Below are 21,466 nucleotides of genomic sequence, written 5' to 3' on the forward strand. Positions count from 1 at the left end.
TTCAGTTCCAATTCCACACAGAAACAGGGCATGTTGGAAATCTCATTTCCATTAATTGGAAGTCCATAATGCTCCAGACCCATAGGGTAAAAGAACTGCAGGTTCACCTAAGCTTTCCAGGAATTGTAAAGGCAAATGCAAGAATAAACACATCGCAGCTGTGCAACAAAGTCGTGACAGAAGAAACAGCCAGTGTGGTGTAGGAACTTTATTCCAGAAGTGCATGAAAATCTTTCTGTTGGGAAGATTAAGCAAGGGCTAAGTAAAGTTCTCCTCTTGCCTAAGCATGTGTTTTAATGCTTCATATGAGGGTGTGCATTGTAGCTGAGATGATATATTGACCGCCACATGTAACGACTTCTTGTTTAAATGCTGCTTCCCTGACCTATGGTGAACTCATTCAGAGCACGACACTGAGCAGTTAGCCGCATAAAGACATGAATGTTTTTCCATCAGTTTACCTTTCACAATGCTAAGGGCAGACATATCAGGGCTGGTGCAAGGAAGGGAATGTGACTGTCCTTTCTTTATGCCGTTCACAATTTTGAGGCAGCTGTGAATGTTCAGGCCAACACTGAAAATTTTTGAATTACTGTGTGTTCTCTCTTCTTTAACCCAGCCTCTTCTCTGTGTTTCAAAAGCAGTCTGAACTACTCTTACCCGATGACCCCTAAAGAGTTCCTTTTTTTTGTTTGTTTTTAAGTGCCCTTATACCAAAATATAAAAAGACCAGACTTGAGACTTTGTCTGGAAAAGTGGAATAGGGGAGACTAAGAAGTTCAAGGTCTGATTCATTACTGGCTTTTGATTAGGCAGGTGCACAGTGTGACAGGCAGCCTGTTCTGCGTAGGGCTCGGGTAGCATAGCCTATTCCAGCCTTCACCACAAGCCCACAGAAAGAGAGAGTCAGAGTGTCTGCAAGAAGTAGTCCTTCCCCATAGTACCTTTCACCCTCCATTCAGTTCTAGCCTTGAGCTACCCCCTGTCACCCTTATTCTTTACTTCTACTGTTCCATCACTGTGAGAAACTGCTCAAATGCTACACAGGCTACCCGTAGGCATAACTATATTAAAGAAACACCACCCCTGAAGCATGAATCACAATGGTTTGAAGTTGTGAGGCAGTACCAACAACTGCCCAAAGTGCCCTACTGGGTCAACCCTTGTGAGCTCTGCCCCACTCCTTCATCTCAGCAGCATCTTAGGGAACAGAACCCCAGGGGTTGGACAACTACTGAACTGACCTTTTCCTTTGAAAGTGCCAGTCCTGGGAAAGAAAGGGAGGGAATTCATATATCCTCAGTTGGGTGCAAGAAATCCACAGAGTATAGCTTGCTTATTATTTCTTGATGTGCTGTTTCTTCCAGTCTTGTTTGTTTTATATTCTACTCAGCCACCTAACTCCTGATACCTTATAGAACCTGATATCCTTATAGCAAGTACGTAGTATAATGTTAGTATAATGTATTAACAAAACACCTTAAGATACTCTGGCACACCCTTTCCAAATCCTTCCGCAAGGATTTTTGACTCTTTCAGAACCTCTAGTTGTTTCCACTTTCAACACAACCCCTTTTTACGAGTGTAGACTTCTCTCTCCTTCTCCCCACTTCCCCAGATCAGTGTGTTTGGGTTTGTAGTAAATGGATCTTGCCTAAAGAGAATGAGCAATCATCAGCTGATGACATTTTGCTGCTGAATGTGGAGGACTGTGGGACTGACACAACTGATTCCATAACAGTGTATCAACTGACTGTTTATGCTTTTCAGGGTGAAGTTTTACAATATAATATAATATGATCTAATGGCAGGTAGCTGTGAAAAGGGACAGACTTATTTTCTTCCCTCTGTTCTTGGACATGCTTTCCTACTGCCCCTGTCAGGATGGATCTAATGCCCATGACTGCAATGTTAAATTAGCTCAGGCCAGTGATTGAACAGAAATCTAACCCATCAAAACAAATAGTTTTCCATCAACCGACTTGGTCACCTCTCAGTCACATGACTGCTCAAACTCCATGAAAGGAAGAGAAAATTGTTTGGTAATACAGCTTCTTGCTACAGACTGTTGTAAAGAGTGCCCTTGTACAGGAGGGACTGACCAGCTGCAGGAATTGGGTTTCTGATGCTGAACATTAAGAAGGTTATCAGCACACTTTCGGACTGAAGATTTAGGAGAAGATAACAGGTGCAAAAGCATATTTTCTTCAGGTTGTTTCTATGAAGGATAGTATAGTTACAAAAATTCTATATCCTCAAGTGCAGGGCAGATCAGAGTCTGTGAACAATCAAATTATACATATAAAGCAAATATGGTTCAATTTAAATAGAGTACCAAAACAAGAACCAAAGTAGTGATATACCTACTTCTACGCAAATGCTAAAATTATGAAAAACAATATGTAGGACCAGTCTCTTGTCCTAACAGGAGATACACCAGGCATATTAAAAACTTTGTGGCAGACAATCAAAGGGAAATTGTAATACCAGAATACAAAATATGCAGAAAGATAAGGTAAACCATACTAATGATAGAGTAGTACTATATGCTGATGAGAACCTGGATCAAACTAATAAACTCAGCATCAGAATAGGTTGAAATTTCAAACCTAAATAGGAAGTGTATATTGTTGGATCTGCATGACCACCTTCTGAACCTAGATTGCAACACTATGACATGTTGATTGAAATCAGAGCCAGCTAGCGCAGAAACTACAGTAGTAACAAAAAACTGCAATGACCCCCATATAGGCTGGGCAAATGTCACATTGGGATGTGAAGTAGACGCAATCGGTGATTGTGGAATAGTCAGCTAGGAAGTCCACAAAAGGTTATGACTAGATACTGTGCTAAACAATTCAACTTCTTAGTTGAAACCACTACTTTGTAGTGACCACAATGTGCTTGGAGTCAATACCTCTGTGGAAGCAGCAAGGGTAAAAAATCCACTAGAATGGATCAAACAGAAAACCACATAAAAATGAAGAAGCCTTTTAATCAATTAAGAGATGTGCCCAAAAAAATGAAACATTTCCAGAAGACATGGAGGTTACCGAAGGACAATATATTGGCATCTAAAGAGAACAGGTCCACATAGAAAGCCCTCAGTCCTTCTTTCATCTGCTTCAGATCCTTAAAAGGAGTGCTGTCCTCTGCCAGGATGCAGATGATATGCTTCCTAGAACCCTCTTTTTCTCCAAGGAGTAGAGGAAATGTGTGGTATGATCTGTCTCCCAAAGGAGCTGCATGAATGACCAGAAAAAAAACACACCAGGACAAGCAAATTTCCAAATCCTACAGCTTATCCCACTTCTCCCAACACTCATTGTAGAAAGATGGATCACAAGACAGGCAAACACCCATCCAGCTCCAAAACCTCCTGTTACAGCTGCACTGTTGCCACATCCTTCTGCTGGCAGCCATCTCTATGTGTAGCTGTGGCAAGATGCAAGCCAGGTGCACACCGTTTCCCAAAGCCTTTGGCCCTGTCTTTCTACAGGTCCTACAATGCCCATATTAAAATGGCCAGTAGGCCAGCAAGAAGTGACAGCAGCCCTCACAAAGAGTAGATAGTTGTCTGGGAAGGACAACAGTTCAGTGTCAGAGGCTGTCTCTGAGATGTTCCAGTGCAAGATGCAGATTCTGTCTAGTCAGGAGTGGCTCAGCCTGATTTCTTCCACTTGGATATAGGTGAAAGAAGTACTATTATCTGGCTGGAGGTGGTACCAGGTGTCCTTTAGGGAGTGCTGACCTCCTACCTTCCTGATGGTATCTGCCTCTTATTTCCAGTGCAGCTCTGTGAGCAGGGCAGAAGCAAAATTCACAGCCAGGGCCCGACACTCCTGCGGACTGATACTGCTGAGGAAGGCATCCTGATAAAAATGACATTGCAGACCTGGTATCAGAACACAGATATTAAAGACGTTAATGCACTTCCAAGCAGATCTGAATGTGCAGCAGCTGATTTAGTACAACGATCATGTTCCCCAGCATTCAAGACTATAGGTCAAGAGAGGACAGGGTTGTAATGATCAGTGTGGCAAAACTCAGTATGAAATTGTATAGACAGACATGTCTGTCCAAGTGGTCATGCCACGAAGTACAGTTAGGTTGCCAAGTTGAAGGTCTCCTGCAGGAATACAATGGAGAGCCCTCCTGCCCAAAGCAAGGAGAATACCCAGCCCCTACAGAGACCCTCCCTCCATCCCATGGGGTTTAATGATGGGATTTTGAGCTGTTTCACTTGGAGGGAGAGAGAAGGGGGGGGTGAGGAACCTGCTGGCCAGCAGTGGTGGTGTCAGTGGTACCAGCAGTGCTGTATACCAACAAGTTCTATAGCCAGAGCTGTGGTTCCCATGGTACAGGGAAGCCCTCTGCCCCCTGGGTCCCCTTCCCTCCTTGAACAGGGCCCTCACTGATGAAGATGAGGTTGCAATCTGCCATGGCAAGGGTCAGCTGCATCTTCTTCCCAGATCAATGAGTCTTCAGCAGGTAGCACAGCTTGTCCTTCAGCGTGATGGGTTTGAGGGGCCTGCACACTTGCGTGAGCCCATGGTCCTTGTAGTGCCCAAAAGCCTGTGGATTGGGACATTTCTGTCCCTCTCCTGCTAAATAAAGGTCCCCAGCCCCGCCCAGCCACTGTACCTGGCAGAGAGCAACGACTCTCCCCCTGATGCAGGGACAAGCAGCAGAGAGAGTGGGATTTGAAAAATTTCACAAGGACCATCTCCTTTTTTTGTTTTCTGACTGATCCCTATCAAAATGTGCTATAGGCATAATACTACTTGTGGAATAAAATATGACTCTGATACAGACAGGCAAAAATTGAGTTACACCCCAGACCAAGGGCAGTGTCTGAACAGGATACCACAAATACTCTCAGTGATTTTTGCTGACTCTGAACACCAAATAATGCACATGAGCAAGACTGTGAGCAATGTTATTAAACACACAAACATGACATCCAAAAATCAGTAATTTCTCATAAACAATCTGAGTTAGTAGCTTCTAGAACTTATTTCATTTCTCAAGTTAAATGAAAGTTAGAATAGTTCCCATCATTTATCCTCTGTGCCTTCTTTTTCATTGGCCCATTATCCCTCCACCACTCCTGACTTTGGTCAATAGCATCTAATGTTGATCTACAGCCACTCCCTGGATTCCTGTTCCAGGTTTAACACTTTTAGATGGCATGGACATTAAATGTCAACCCTGGGACACAATGCCATTTGTGGGGCACTTTCTGCACTTTCTTCTGCTGACTTATCTTGTCCTGGACTTGAAATACTAGGCTACCCGTCTCTTTGACATCTGGAGATTGTTGCTCCCTCATGCCCCTGGGGTACTTTTTGCACCTTTTTCCCCTTGTGACAGTCAAAATTGGCTCTTGCTGGTAAGTATACAGCAGCTTTAGTTTAATGAGTTCCACAGAGAAAAGTCTTTCTGCAGCCTTCATGCTAAAGTGTGAACCAGTACTTCAACCCAGATGCACTTGCTTGATGCAGTTCTTCCCTTCCCCCAACACTTTCCTACAAGTCAAAGCAGGAGGCTGGTAAAAGAGGGAGAGTCCAGTGAATGTCATGCTGACTCTCACTATCATCCCTGTATCAGTAGCCAGTGATAACAGGAAAGGTTATTGCCACAGGGGAATTGCTTTGCCCTTGTTTGTGATGGATTTATTATTCTGGCTGCCAAGAGAACTACTATCTTTCCTCTGTTTACCTTCATCTTTATCTCATATTACTACTGGGGATTGTTTTATGGGAAACAGGCAACACCCCTGCTGTGCAGTAGGGTTAGGTGGTTTTGTATGGGTATCTGCATTTGGATGGGGGAAGGAGAAGGAAAACAGGAAGCTTAGTCAAAACTGTACAAGATTTACTAGTATAACTTTGATAGTAAATAAGGTATTTAAAAAATCTTTAATGGTAGTGATAACATGCCTGTGCTACAACTTTTATATTGACATCATTTATCTCAGTTAGCTGAGACAGGACAGGACACACTAGTACAGTCAGCAACTAGTACTTGGCAACCATGGAGTTCATATAAGTCATTTATAGCATTTGCTCTAATAATGGTGAAAGTCTGAAATGTAAGCAAGTGTTACTGAGAAAAGGTTTATGGTCACCCTCTCAGAGAGATCAATAGATTCTAGGACTTCAAAGAAGTGACTTTTCAAGCATTTGAAACTTGAACATGTATCAGGAAAATGAAATAAATTATTTCTTTCCTTGCATACCTCTAATCCTAGCCATGGCCTCCTGGAGATATCTGTCTATACTCAAGGTCCCTTCTTCTTGCCCAACCCCAGCTCAAGCATACCCCTAACACGTCCTTGAAACCTTCCCTTTTCATCTCAGTCCAAATAATTTTGCTTCATAAGCCAGTCCTCCTCCTAAACTTTTCAGCTATGACCACATTTTTTCCTAGTTGGCCATGGCTTACATAAGGGGCAGCATTCTTTTCTTGAAATTAGCCAAGTCCAATACAAAACCAGAAGCCCTAGCACAGCCTGTGCCAGCCCAGTTCTACACAGCTCATCACTGCATTCGCTTTCCATCCTTATGATGTCAGTCATGCTACTGTGTAATTGCATGATTGACAGATTGAATGTGCAATTATTAATTTTACCTGTGCAACAAGCAATCTACAGGAAGGAGGGGAAGAAAGGCACACTCTATTTACCATGCACTGCCTACCATCTCTCAAGGATGGTTTTAGCCAAAAACAAAATACAGGTCATGATGCAGGTGACTTATTAGGGAACATTCACCATTTGGAATCAGAGCTCATCATCTAGATACACAGGTAAAGAGCAATTTCCCAGAGAGTCTGTAGATTCTTTGTCCTGGAATAATAACTAATTCACAAGCTTAGAAGCATCCCTAATATGTTTTGATCACTAGGGATGAATCTGTATTTCCTAGATGTTCCTTAGTCTCTTCTGCTAAAAATATCTTCAAGCTGATTACTTCAGAGAATGTTTGTGATGCAACATTATTCTCCTAGAAAATAAGAAATCCACTGAACCCACTTCAAACAGTTCAGTGAGTGTTTGCTAGTTCTTATTGACTTTAGCTGCTTTTGGATGCATAATGCAGTTATAAAAAGTTTTCTGCCTCTCAGCAGTCTAATTTTATTTTTTCCTCTCTTTTTTTTTTTTGCTTTAACTTTTTGATACTTGTATACACACTGTGCCTATTTGATTTGTTCTCGGTTTATTCTAAGACAATACAACCAGATCTCTACCCCATCAGTAAAACACCTCTTCCTTTGGAAAGCCATTGAGCATACGCAAGGAAAAAATGATTTAATAGAGGCTACAGGGTGCTGTAGGGTAGAGAGTCACTGAAGGAATTGAGGGTTGCAATTTAAGAAGAGGGGCAGCTGTAGGGGAGGAGCCATGCAAGCTGTGGAGGTGCAGAAACAATCTCCTAGGCAATGGAGTGTAAGCACAAAATTTTAGCAGCTCAGAAGGTCATCGAGTTAATTGCAACCAAGGTCGCAGTGGGTGGGGGAGAGTTGTGTATAAACTATATATTTATTTCTGTGCTTCCTGACTTATATGCTTGAAGTTTTCTCTATTTAAAAAATCAAAGAATCTTATTTTTATTCTAGTAAAGACTGTTTATTTTGAGTTTTGAAGCCTGCTGTCCTTGACCAGAGAGCTCACCGGGACATCTAGTCAGATCCACCTTAAAGTTCTGGATGAGTTGGGATCCATTTATAAAACCTAATTTTGCTATCTTCTCTTTCATTTGATTTTCTGTGTCTTGCTGTTGCTGCTGGGTTTAAGTTCTCTCTGCTTGTTCTTTTTGGTCTCAGTTCCAAACTGTGACACACTGTGATCTAAGATAAGACAACCTTAAATTAGCAAGTAATTTACCTTAGCTACCAGCATCAACATAGATACAGCTTTGTTTCATTTGATTTTGGGGTGAATTCACAAGGTGTTCTGTGCAGACTGTCACAGTTGGGTTGTTTCTGGAACTGGGACACAACCCTACCCCTTTAAAGCTCATTTGGTTTTTGCCAAGTCATGGCATATCATCATGTCATATCATGTCATACCACAATGTCATCATGTCATATCATGATCTGTTCAAGTTTCCTTCCAAGTTCATCTATTCCAAAATCTACTTCAATGGCTCCATGTCCCTCTGTTCCTATAAGTATTTATCTGCTTTCAGTTGTGGGATCTGGGGTTTTTTTTTCCATTCTGCCTCTCCTCTGGTAACGTCATCATCTCCCTACCTGAGTTATCAAAAGCTGATTATTCTCAAAATCTGCCCTGTTTCTGTCAATTCTGCTCTATTCAGTCTAGTATTATTCAGTACATGTCCTCTTGAATATTGTCGTATTATCATGTTATTTCTCCATGATGAAAGCCCTTAAACTTTCTCGACTTTTTATTTCCACTTTTTACTGTGAACTCAACCCTTCTTTCAAGTGTTCTCTGAGAGTTCTCTGTCATCATCTCTCCATATTCAGCCTTGCTTGCAATGTGCTCCTGCACAGCTTAAATTTCTGTCTTTTGCTACTGTTCAAGCCTTAGTCCATGGTCTATTTCTTTCACTATAAAAGCTGTTTCTCCCAGTCTCCCTCCCTCTTCCTAACCCTTTTCACAGCATTCTTTCTCTCCCAAAGCTCCAGTTGCCTCCTGTAGCTCTCTGAAGCCTCCATGCGTTTCTTGGCTAATAAAATGTCCCATTCAAGCACGTTGCTCTCATCTACAAGACATTGCCTTATCTTATGTCTACTGAAGTCTTTTTCTTGCCTTTTCACTCTTTTTGCTCCATCTGAAGCTATTGCTTGAGGCAAGGTACACTTGCTGTGACTTCTTCCTGTCCTGCATCTCATCCCCTCATGTCGTTCTGTGCTTTCTTTGTCTCTTATTGCCTCCATGTTTATCTCCTAGAGTCTCTGTAACTGTTAAGCAGTCCTTTTGTCACCTTTCTCCTCTTCTTCCTTCAAAACTCCCTTTTTCCCTTTCTCCTTTACAGTTTCTTTTCTCTCATAGCCTATCTTTTATACCATCTCCTTCACAGCCTTATGGACCTCTTGGACTGAGTTCTCTTAAGCACAGAATATTTTTTTTCTTTATTCTTAAATGAATGCTTTTCTATTCTGCATGCATGGTTCTGAGTAACAATAACTCTGCCTCCACAAATTCAACTCCTTTCAGTCTGGGGTGGTAGAGGGCTCTGCATCACCATCTGCTATAATGTCTGTGTATGCAGTATTGGTGGCAGCTGAAAAATAGACGTTATGTTTCATTCCAGAGGAGGCTGCAGTCTGGTGGTGGGCCATAAGGCTTGTATACAGTGAGGTCATGAAGTGGTCTAAATCTTTTTGGATGAATCTGCTAGAGAAACAAAAAAAAATCTCTAGTATAAGCAGAAAGCTCAGAAGTTAGTATGATGTCTGATAACTGTGTGGGCAGGGCACAGAGAACAACATTAAGCTTGTCATTGTTGATTAATAGCACTGGGATTTCAGGTGATAAATATCCTGGGACAGGACCGTGAGAGAAGTACAAGTCTTCAATCATCCCTCCCCCCATCAGAGCTTTCACTATAAAGGCAATAGGGTGGGAAGGCTAGGAATTATATTTTTGCATCCTGAAAAGCATTCAGGAGAAAAAAATAAAGGCAGAGAAAGGGAGACCTGAGAGAAAACTGGGAAGAGGAGGGAGAAAGATAGATGGCTGACTGGAGAAGAGACCCATCTTGGGTGAGAGTTCTTCTAACTTCTATTCCTTTCTTTTTCCTCACCCGAGACCCTAATTGGGGCTGTAGCTGTAGTTTCATCTGTCATGAAGAAGTCCTGCTTGAAGGAAGTACCACAGAAACACACTTTGGAGTCCCTCTAGGGCCTGTAATACGCAAAGAAAAAACTGATGTATGAGCAGGTTGTATACCTTTCCTCTTGTGTGCTGTGGGGCAGTCTGGAAACTTTTATGAGCCCTTTCAAGAGGCTCAGGTGCACCTGAGGAGTCAAGCCATACATACGGGTCATCTGTGTTTGTGACTAGTGCAAGATGGTTATTACATCTTCCACTTTTTTGACAGCTTCCTCCACTTCTGTGCTAGTCTCCTGAGTCTGTTGGTAACCTCTCAAGCATCAGCAGTACTACATTGCTGTGTCCTGGTAGAAGGACATGGTTTAGTGGACATGGTGGTGTTGGGTCGACGGTTGGACTCGATGATCTTAGAGGTCTTTTCCAACCTCAATGATTCTATGATTCTATGATTCTAAGGGCAGAGCTAGGCCCTGGTAGTAGAAAGCAGAACAGATGAGCAATAAAGAAGAACTGTGGCAAGAAATTACAGGAGAAGTGATAGAGGAGATTTGACAGCAGTTGCTGGGCAGCAGCAGTGCAGAAAGGCAGGTCTTTTAAGGGTGTGCTCAGTATTCTGTATTTTTGGGATTCTGCAGATCTGAAAACATGGACAAGACAATGGGTGGAGCTGGAACAATACCTTTCATTAGGTCAGCTGTGCCAGCTGGAAAAAGTGGACAAGCTGTTAGGTCTAAAAGTTCTTCTTTGAGTCTGAAATAGAAGCAGCAGATCTCAAAGCAAATACAAGTTGAGAGTAGCTGCTTTGAATTTAACTAGACTAGTGTCAGTGAGGCTGTGACAAAAGGTTATTGGTACCTTGTGGAATAAAAAGGGTGTTAATAGCGCCCAGAGAGCTGACAAATTGCTTTCCACGTAGGGGAAAGAGGGAGAGGGGTGATTTATAAGCTGTGGAGCATGGTAAGATTAGTGTTCAGGACACAGGAAATAATGTGACATAAATCCAGTATCTCTACAGATGGCATATATTTTGTCATACACTGCAATGGTGAATTTCAGTTCTCAGTCTTTTCCTTAGTAGACAATATGCTGGGTACAGAGATCAGAGGTAGAGAGATTGTTTGATGAGAAGTGCTCTCCCACTGGGAATTAGATAAATGCTATGTCCTTAGCTGCAGATGTCCTTAGAGCTAGGTCCTTAGAGTGTACACATGTACCACTGTGTGCATAATGATGGTTCAGTTTCATCTGTATAGTTATCAGTCTACCATTTGGTGCACTGGATGAGGTGCATTACATTGTGGAAAGTAGAAGGGAAGGTGCAGGGGTTTTGTGAGTTGTCTTCCTCTTGAGGACGGTAAAGGTTTGTTGTTCGAGTAGCATCTAGAGCTATTTGGTGAATGTTGGCCTTGGGGTCCTTCATGCTTTTATTGATAAGGTGAGTGAGGCTGGGGCCAATTTGGAGGCTGAGTTCCAAGGCCTCAGTTCCAGGCTCTTGGAACTGAGAGGGACAGTTCTTGGAAAATACCTTTCAGGGTAGGATCATCTTATTTTAGACTATAATTATATAATTGTTTTCCATGGAAATTCCACAACAGTATCATACAAAACAGACAGTAGATTTTGGTTAGCTGGCAGTAGGGGGTTCTTTTTTATACTGAAGCAATTTCTGATATGCTATTCTTGTGCCTCTTGAAAAACAAGAGGTGGAAGAGTGCACCTTTGGGTAAAGGTTCCCATTAGTTTTCTCCAGTGGCTACGATGAGTGTTCTCCTCCAGTAAATGTAATAGTAACTGAAGATCTGGTACCGTATTACAGCTTTGATGTTTGCTGGGGCTTACCGTGGTTGGTCTTTAGGTTTTCTATATATGATGTACACATATTCTATACACTTTTTTATATTTTATACACTATATATACACTATACATATATAGTATATGCTATGCATCATTTTTTATGTAAGCTGTAGTGACATTGGTCTTCCAAAAGCATCTCAATAGGTTGGGAGCAATTAATGCCTTTAAGATGGAAATCTATGAGGATATCCAAATATTCTTCTCTGTATGCTAGACATGGTCACTTAAAAACTCGTCTTTAAGGTGGTTCATTACAAGTTTTGCCCTACTGATGGGCCACAGTCTTCCTCCAGGGAACATTGCTTATTGACAGTAAAGTGAGTGCTGGTGAGAATGAAACAGATGAGCCTATATGTTTTGAGGCAGCACTGATCTTGCTTTTGTAAATATTCAGAGCTTGCCTGGCATGCCACCAGGTGTGGACTGTACAGGTTAACAATATCCATATGGGTATTATTGCTAATGGATATCCATATGGATATTGTTAGCAGAAACATTGGAGGAGGTGAGGAGGTGGTTTATGGAGGAAATCAAGTGTGTCTTCCTCTTGGAGACTTTCTTTGTACCCTGCTCTGGAGGACCATGCAGACTGAGAAAAAGCAAAATGAGCCTCCAGGAGAAATGTTTTACAGAGATCTGCAAAATGAAATAATGAGACTACTGTTCTGGACCAAAAAGAAGGGTGTTTTGCCTCTCTCTCCCCCCCCTCCCCCCCCCCCCCCCCCTTCTGCCTGCAAATCTCTTATCCTGCAGTGTGAGAAGCTTGGAAACCATTATTCTGGAAAGGTGATAGTGTGCAAGAGGAGGAAGAAGGAGTAAGAGCAGCTCTTTAGCGACTGTGTTTGAGGCATGTGGGGTCTTCTTTTCTTGTACACAATTTCTAGGATCCTGAACTCACTGCTTTTCATTGATTAATAGCCATCAAAAGACATATGGTTACAGGCAGCACACTGACAGCACTGGGAGGTGTCTCTAGACCATGTTGCTGGAACATGCTTCTCATTTCTGTCACTGGCTGGTAGCTCACTGGTGTTGGCTGAGCTCATTGCTTTTTTGCCTGGCTGAGAAACAAGTGGTAGAGTGGAGAGGAGAAGCTGTTGAATGCTCTAGCCTGTGGAAAAGTGAGCATCAAGAAGAATAGATTTCTGCATATACCCATAATTGAATACTCACAGAGAAGTTTGGTGACATTCTTCAAAAGTGTAAAGTGTTCTCCATAAGGGCACATGGAAAGGCTGAGATTAAGCTGTAATGCTCAGCAGTTTACAGGGATGTCTGACTTCTCCATTAGGGCTTGCTGCTTCTCTTGTGGACCATGGACTTACTTAGAAAAATTGTCTTGGGACACTGAGTGTGCACCCATCTTGTTCTATCTCACCGTAGTTCCTGGCATCTTTATGACTGTCACTCAGTCTTTTGGACACCTGGTGTCTGGGGAGAGAAGGAGGAAGCCCACTGAATTTTGTTCGCATTGCAAATATAGCTTGCTCAGGATGGGGAGGTGTGAAAGAAGAGATCTCCTGGATAATCATTTCTGCTTCCTCCTGTCTGCTTTCTGTCTCTGTACTTCTAGCTCTGTCTGTCTTACCGCCTTCTTTCCTCCTCCCCCCCCTCCCCCTTCCCTCTCCTTCAGGAGTTCCCCTCTTGACCACACCTGATATTCAATCCCGGCAGAGTTAGTGCCTTTTGCTGAGATCAGACACAGCACTGGGGAATCATGTGGCAGAGGAAAGTTGCTATAAATATAGTTAAACCCTGCAATCACTGCCTTTGCGCAGGAAGGGGAGAAAGTGAGAGAGGCACAAGGAGGAGGAGGAGGAGGAGGGGCAGAGAGAAAGTAAGTGCAGGAACAGGACAAGTCAGAGTGGTCTGAGGAGAGAAAGAAAAGGAGGGAGCAGAAGAAAGTGTGGAGGCCATGCTCTCGGCCAGAACATGAGGTGGTTCTAGGTAAGGCCCAGAGCGGCAGCTCCATTACAACTGAGCGTGAGGAATAGTAGAGGCATGGAGAGCTCAGAGACCATGACGCAGGAACCCAGATCGAAGTCAGCTTTGTGGGGGGGCACACCGCAATACGACTATGTCTGCTTTGAGAAATGCACCCGTTACGGGATACCTTTGGAGGCAGGACGCGAGGCCGGGGGGACAGGGGACGACCTGCACTACCTGGAGAACTCCCTCAGCTACCCACAGGTAGGGCTGGACAACTGGGACGTTTGTGGCAGCACAGGTTTCCCTGGGATCACATAGGCTTTTGGGGCTCCCAGAACAGTGCTGTAGAGCACACATCCCCCTCCATTCCCAATCCTACCAACTCTCCCCTTTGCTTGTTGACTCCCAGGTCAGGCACTGACTTTAATGGTTGCACTTATATCCTGGAGTGCTATCAGCATTTTGAGTCAGGGGTCATTTTTACCTGCCATGGACACAAAGAGAGTTAGAATGGGCAAGTTGGGATGGGGAAAATCAACGAGACCTTTAATGTATGTGTGACAGCAAAGAGAAACTGCAGCTGCCTTCAACTGCATAGTGATACTAAGTAGAGCAGAAGAGTGAATAAAAACAAAGAGAACAGTGATGTATATAGATGGGTATCTATCTGCACAGCTGTATAGACGAAGTCATGCAGAGCTCTGTTCTGACTTTTCTCTAACCAAAAAGCAGTTCATGGTCATAGACCCATACATTTTGGTAGCTCTTAGGGGAGCTGTAAGTGAGGGGTTTTCTAACCCTTAAACTTGACCTCACTCTTGCTCTGGTTTGTACAAGCAGTGGTTCAGAAAGATATCTAGGACATCGATGTACTCTGGTTATGGCTTCTTGTTCCATTACCCTCTGTATCTCCTCTACCTCTCCTTTTGGGACAGCCTTCTGCAAAGGGGAGGTTTTACAGCAGAGTCCTGGTGTCTTATTTCCTACCACTCTGCTCAGACTAAGCTGAGGTAAGAGCAATGAAAGATCCAGTCAAATGATGAGGGAGAGAGCCTGTGAATGTGAAATTCATACAGAGTGGATGTTTCTCCTTACATGAATACAAATCCCCTTACATGAATACTTAGGTGAATGATCAGGGGATGAGGGAGGGGATGCAGTCATCACCTCCCGAAGACTTTTGTGGTTTACTGATAGGGAAAAAGCCACATTTGCCACCAAGAAAATCTCTTCCAGTAGGTAGGCATCCCAGTGAGGATTATATGTGCCACATTGCAAAAGATTAGAGAATCAGTTCCATGGCCATATTCAGGAATTTCTTTTCTGAAACTGTCTAAAACATACGAGAGTTTGCAAATGTCTCCTACACTAAACTCTTCCAAAACCACTCCCTGGCTGATTTGGAAGCAGCAGCCCAAACGGGAAGGCGTCAGGACAGAGGTCTGACTGGAGCAATTCATGCTTTATTCACACTAACGCAAGGTCACGGTCTGGCTGCAGCAGCCACGCTAACAGGCTGAGCTCGGGGTGGGACGGGATGGAGAGGTGCGTGCGCCCAGCTGGAGCCGAGCTCCGCCGGGATTCAGCCTTTGACTCGCCGCCTGGTGCCCAGCGCCAGCCTTGCAGCCCGGCCGGGGGGGCGGGCGGCGGCCCGGCGGGGGGCGGGCGGCGGCCGATGGAGGGGCCGCTGGCGGGAACGAGGCGTCCCGCCCCCGTCAGCCCGCTGGCCCTGGGCGAGCGCCACGGCTTCGCTGGGAGGGTGGCACACGCCTGCCCCGTGGGGTGCGCGTGGAGCAACGCCTAGGGCTGGAGAGCTGGGGCGGGCTAAGGAAATGCACCTTCTTGAATGTGCATGAACCGTTAGTGAGTTGGGGTCGGGGGGGTTGCTGGGGGATGCAAATTGTTTCTCCGGTAAAGCACATCCATGCGCAAAAACACCCCAGTTCACGTGTATCCACCCCATACGCTGTTCCCACATGTCTAAAACCCCTCTCACAAGCAGGCGCAGATGACGCAGTGAGGCAATACGACCTACCCCCGTGCCCTTGCTACCTGCCGTTGGGGTGTCTTTGTTCTCAGCTTCAGAGGCAGGCTGGTCAGTGCGTGTACATACACAACCTCACCCACAAACGAGCAGGCCATCAAATGCATTCCCATGCATGTCTTCAGGCAGTAATGTCCCCAGGCAAGCATGCATTTGTGAACACAATTTGCAGTCTTAGAAACAGACAGTCATATTTATAGATTTACTGAAAAATATGCCCTAGAAATACTTTCACATAAACAATCACATATACATGTATGCATGTACGTTTATGTATGAAACTTTGTATGCAGATGTATTCTGGCAAAACCAGGCTTGATGTGCATATGTATATTTTGCTAGCCATTCATGCATATGTGGCTAGGGTATAAATATGCATGCTACTGTACATATCTTGTACAAACATGCACACTTATGTTATTAGCATGAAAAACAACCTGCTGCATATTTTCATCCGTTTCCATGCAGAGTAACCATTAAGATTTCTTTCCCCACTGCCATGTGAAAAAACGGTTGGCATAGAGAGGTTTTGATTCTGTTGTGCCCTTTTCTGTTGCTGGCTGTTGCTTTCTGTTTTGTATGTAGGCTGGAAACCATTTCAGACTAGCTCTGTGATTTGATTGGGTTTACACAGGCCCCAGAACAGTGGTCTTTGGCCTGGGACCTTCAGATAATTGATAGTTAATTGATACACACAATTGATATAGTGGTTAATAGATAATAATAATAGTAGGAGGATGACAATAGTAATATATACATAATTTTGGACAATTAAGGTAACAGATAGTAGATAGATGATGTAACATACATTGATAAAAATACATATTCTCATACGCTGTAGGATTTTATATTGTTTTCTTTCTGCATGAGAAAGCAGCTCCAGCTGGTGAGGTATTTAGAAGCTGTGTTATTCGTGACTATAGAAAGGGTGCTCATGGCAGAGAGCTCCCTCAGCAATACACAGATGGGTGTAGTGGGAGGGATGTGTAATGAGTAATTAGCAATGCAGTAATATAGAATAACAGACTCGCAGAAAGATGTAGGTGGGAGGGTACCTCTGGAAGTCTCTAGCCCAAGCCCGTGCTCACAGCAGGGCTGACTCCAAAGCTAGGTCAGGTTGTCCAGGGCCTTGTCCAGGCAAGTTCTGAACATCTCCAAGGCTGAAGATTCCCCAACCCCTCTGGGCACCTGTACCTGCGCTGAACCACCCTCAAGAGGGGGTGGATGGGGACATGTTTTCATTTTGCACAGACTTTCCTTTCTTGCAAGTTACACCTTTTTCCTTTCATCCTTCGCTGTGTCCCTCCGAGAAGTCTCCCTCTGATGTTTCTTTCCAACCCCCCTCTCCCTTCAGGTGGTGGGACTGCTGTTGGATCTCCCCTTTGCCTTCTGTTCTTCAGGAAGAACTACTGTTTTGTTGCTGCCCCCCGCCCCTCACATGTGCCTCATTGGCTCTATCTCTAAGCAGTTGAGCCTAGACTTTTTACTGACATATAAATTTACTTATGAAGTGAGTTTTGGGAGGTTTCACCTTTGAGACCAAATATGGCTACTCTTTTGTGATCCATCAGAAAAAAAAACCTAAGGAAGATCTTTTCAGGAACAGCAGGATGGCTACAAGGCAGGAGTGAGAGGGCTGAGCAGTAGAGCCCAAGGCTGCCTCAATGGCCAGGAGCAGCAGATTAAAAACAGTATGCACTGGCAGTGCTGGGGGAAGGGATTTCAGGACTGGAGTATGCTGTGGAGAACATATTGTTTAGTCATAATGGCATGGGAAATAGCTTAGGCTTTGGACTGTGAGAGGAGGGGAGTTTTATGCAGGTGCTGAGCTCTCAGAAAATAGCTCCCAGCAAAGTCTTGAGATTGTGGTGCTGTACATATTTTTCCCATGAGATCCTGTGCAGCTTTTTCTCCATTACTCAAGCAATGAAACTTCCCCATCTTTTTTGGAAAGACACACCCTGCTGGTTTACACTTAAACATTAATAAATGCTTCCTCCCTGAAAATTAACTTTACCCTGCTTGTGGTTTCTCCCTGGATGGATAATATTCAAGGATCACCTCCTTCAAGCTCAGGAGCGATGCATCCCAACAAAGAGGAAGTCTGGCAAAAACGCCAGGAGGCCTGCATGGATGAACAAGGAGCTCCTGGACAAACTCCAACACAAAAGGGAAGCCTACAGAGAGTGGAAGCAAGGACAGGTAGCCTGGGAGGAATACAGAGAAATTGTCCGAGAAGCCAGGGGTCAGGTTAGGAAAGCAAAAGCCCTGATAGAATTAAGTCTGGCCAGGGATGTCAAGGGCAACAAAAAAAGATTCCATAGATATGCTGGGGTTAAAAGGAAGACAAAGAAAAATGTGGACCCTCTCTGGAATGGAACGGGAGACCTGGTTACCTGGGACACGGAGAAGGCGGAGGTACTCAATGACGTTTTTGCCTCGGTCTTCACTGGCAAGTGCCCGAGCCTCACCGCCCAAGCCACAGAAGGCAAAGGCAGGGACTGGGAGAATGAAGAGCCGCCCACTGTGGGAGAACATCAGGTTCAAGACCATCTAAGGCACCTGAAGGTGCACAAGTCCATGGGACCTGATGAAATCCATCCACGGGTCCTGAAGGAACTGGCAGATGAAGTTGCTAAGCCACTATCCATTGTATCTGAGAAGCCGTGGCAGTCCGGTGAAGTTCCCACTGACTGGAAAAGGGGAAAGATAACCCCCATTTTTAAAAAGGGAAAAAAGGAAGACCTGGGGAACTACAGACCAGTCAGTCTCACGTCTGTGCCTGGGAAGATCATGGAACAGATCCTCCTGGAAGCTACGCTGAGGCACATGGAGGACAGGGAGGTGGTTCGAGACAGCCAGCACGGCTTCACCAAGGGCAAGTCCTGCCTGACTAACCTAGTGGCCTTCTATGATGGAGTGACTACATCAGTGGACATGGGAAGGGCTACAGATGTCGTCTGTCTGGACCTCTGTAAGGCCTTTGACATGGTGCCCCACAACATCCTTCTCTCTAAACTGGAGAGGTATGGATTTGATGGGTGGACTGTCCGTTGGGTGAGGAATTGGTTAGATGGTCGCATCCAGAGGGTAGTGGTCAACGGCTCAGTGTCCAGATGGAGATTGGTGACGAGTGGCGTCCCACAGGGGTCCATATTGGGACCGGTACTGTTTAATATCTTCATCAATGACATAGACAGTGGGATTGAGTGCACCCTCAGCAAGTTTGCAGATGACACCAAGCTGAGTGGTGTCAGGTCAACATGCCTGAGGGACGGGATGCCATCCAGAGGGACCTGGACAAGCTTGAGAAGTGGGCCTGTGTGAACCTCATGAGGTTTAACAAGGCCAAGTGCAAGGTTCTGCACCCCCGGTATCAATACAGGCTGGGGGATGAAGGGGGGATTGAGAGCAGCCCTGCCAAGAAGGACTTGGAGGTACTGGGGGATGAAAAGCTGGACATGAGCCCGCAATGTGCGCTTGCAGCCCAGAAGGCCAATCGTATCCTGGGCTGCATCAAAAGAAGCATGGCCAGCAGGTAGAGGGAGGTGATTCTGCCCCTCCATTCTGCTCTGGTGGGACCCCACCTGGAGTACTGCGTCCAGCTCTGGAGCCCTCAGCATAAGAAAGACATGGACCTGTTGGAGCAGGTCCAGAAGAGGGCCATGAAAATGATCAGGGGGATGGAACACCTCTCCTATGAAGAAAGGCTGAGAGAGTTGGGATTGTTCAGCCTAGAGAAGAGAAGGCTTCGGGGAGACCTTATTGCAGCCTATCAGTACTTAAAGGGGGCTTACAAAAAAGACGGCGGCAAACTTTTTAGCAGGGCCTGTTGTGACAGGACAAGGGGGAATGGCTTTAAACTAAAGGGGGGTAGATTTAGACTTGATAGAAGGAAGAAATTTTTTACGCTGAGGGTGGTGAAGCACTGGCACAGGTTGCCCAGAGAGGTGGTGGATGCCCCATCCCAGGAAGCATTCAAGGTCAGGTTGGACAGGGCTCTGAGCAACCTGATCTAGTTGAAGATGTCCCTGCCCACAGCAGGGGGTTTGGACTAGATGACCTTTAGAGGTCCCTTCCAACCCAAACTATTCTATGATTCTATGATGGTTTTGGGGTTCCCCCCCCCCTTTAGTGATATTTATACCTTCAGCTGGTTTTGCACCATTATCATGTTCTCACTCAGCATTTAGCCAAGCTAGGCATCATAGTACCTTTTCTGGCTCAACCCTTTAGGTGGTAATTGATGTCTTTTAAAATTCTCTCCAGTTTTTCTGGTGCTCAGAAACCCTGTGTTCCTTGTGTTAGAGAGGGAGCATCAGAAGAAGGAACGATCTAAAGTCCTACTGTGTTATATTTTTAGTTTTATATGTCTTCTAATGGAGTGGATATTTCTTGCCTAACCTAATTTTGCTGTAAGGTCATTCTCTGATTTCCAGATTCGTTCTCTGTCCCACAATATCCTACCATTTTAAATAGTGCCAGAGTCCTGGAGGAGCAAAGCAAATGTATGAAGCATTCTTTAAGTGAGTTGAGACTAACTTGTTCTCCAGGACAGAACCTTCATTTTTGTGTCTGGAGACTAACTCCTTTTCTTCCATATCCCGAGTGCCCCATTTTCCAGCCAGATAGAAGCAGTGAACTAGGATACCATATGAGGGCTTTTACCATTCATACTATTATACTGTCATGCTGTTCCATCTGGACAGATGGAAGACTAATTTGAACATCATACTTGGCACCGGTTTGAGTTCATAGTTTGGATTAAGCTGTATTTGATATAAACCCATCCCTCATGACCATGTAAAGGCAATGAAACATTAGCGAAGGTGATGTGAAGATGCATTTGTCTAAAGTCTGCTAGTACTTGGCATTTCTGGCTGAAATAGACACAGTTAGAGAAAAAAGGAGCAGTCTGCTATTTAGGACTGGATTCTATATGTGACAGCTTACCTTGTATATGAAGTTTGGCAAGTCCTTCAGCCTGATGTTTCACTGTCTTGTCTATTACGGGGGTCAGAGCACAGCCGTTCCTCACTGCAAAGAGTCTGCATTGCTTAATTTGCCTAGAGCGTGTTGATAATCATGGGGTTAATAATTACATTAAATTTGTCAGCATCCAGTACAGTGATGAATGGAAGAATACTTTCAGATGTTCAGACAGGATCAATTTGTTTAAGAGACAGCAGGTAAACCACCTTAAGAAGAGGACGATTTTAAAAAAGCCTAGATGTGTGTTCTGTGAAAAAACCACTAGGGATTTCGAAGGGAGCTATTGCACATGATTCAAGTGTCTCTTGAGGAATATATGCAAATAAATAAACCCCTTAGGACCTTCAGTCATATTTGTTATGTGGAAATATGAATTGGTAGAGCACTGAAACAGGTGCTCAGAGAAGCTGAGGAATTTCCACCCTTGGAGATGTTTAGGAGTTGCCTGGGCAAGATCTTGAGCAGCCTGATCTGGCTTTGGAGTTTGTGTGCTGTAAGCAGAGGCTTGGACTAGAAACCTCCAGAGGTCCCTCCCAGTGTAAATCTTTCTGTGAGTCTCTGAATCTGTGTGATCTCAAATTCTCTTACAAATAGGTCAGCTGCATTATCCCGGTTGTACAGATGATATTTCAGTTCATGGAGATCCCCAGGGAACGGGAGCAACATCTGTGTCACTTTGGAAGGAGACGTGAAGCTGTCGAATAGAAATGTCTCCTAAGCGTGTGGTAGTGCTTCGTATCTCTCTCATGTCTTGTCATTCTCCAGCTGAAGTGTCCGATTTTGCCGATTAAAGCATTGCTCACTCTCCTCCTGCTACTCAGAAAATCTTAGAGAAGCAGAT

The 21,466-nt window shown here is 44.4% G+C and overlaps 1 protein-coding gene across 1 annotated transcript in view; it reads left to right on the plus strand.

Annotated features, from left to right (window-relative positions):
* The first annotated feature begins 7,443 nt into the window (after positions 1 to 7,443).
* CLCN1 (chloride voltage-gated channel 1) overlaps positions 7,444 to 21,466 on the plus strand; it is a 54,328-nt gene continuing 40,305 nt past the window's right edge. Inside the window, exons 1-2 of the mRNA XM_076334771.1 lie at positions 7,444 to 7,509; positions 13,608 to 13,850. Coding sequence (XP_076190886.1) covers positions 7,444 to 7,509; positions 13,608 to 13,850 — 309 coding nt within the window. The remainder of the gene's footprint in view (positions 7,510 to 13,607; positions 13,851 to 21,466) is intronic.

This window comes from Aptenodytes patagonicus, chromosome 1 (genome assembly GCF_965638725.1).
Source record: "Aptenodytes patagonicus chromosome 1, bAptPat1.pri.cur, whole genome shotgun sequence".
Classification (NCBI taxonomy): Eukaryota; Metazoa; Chordata; class Aves; order Sphenisciformes; family Spheniscidae; genus Aptenodytes; species Aptenodytes patagonicus.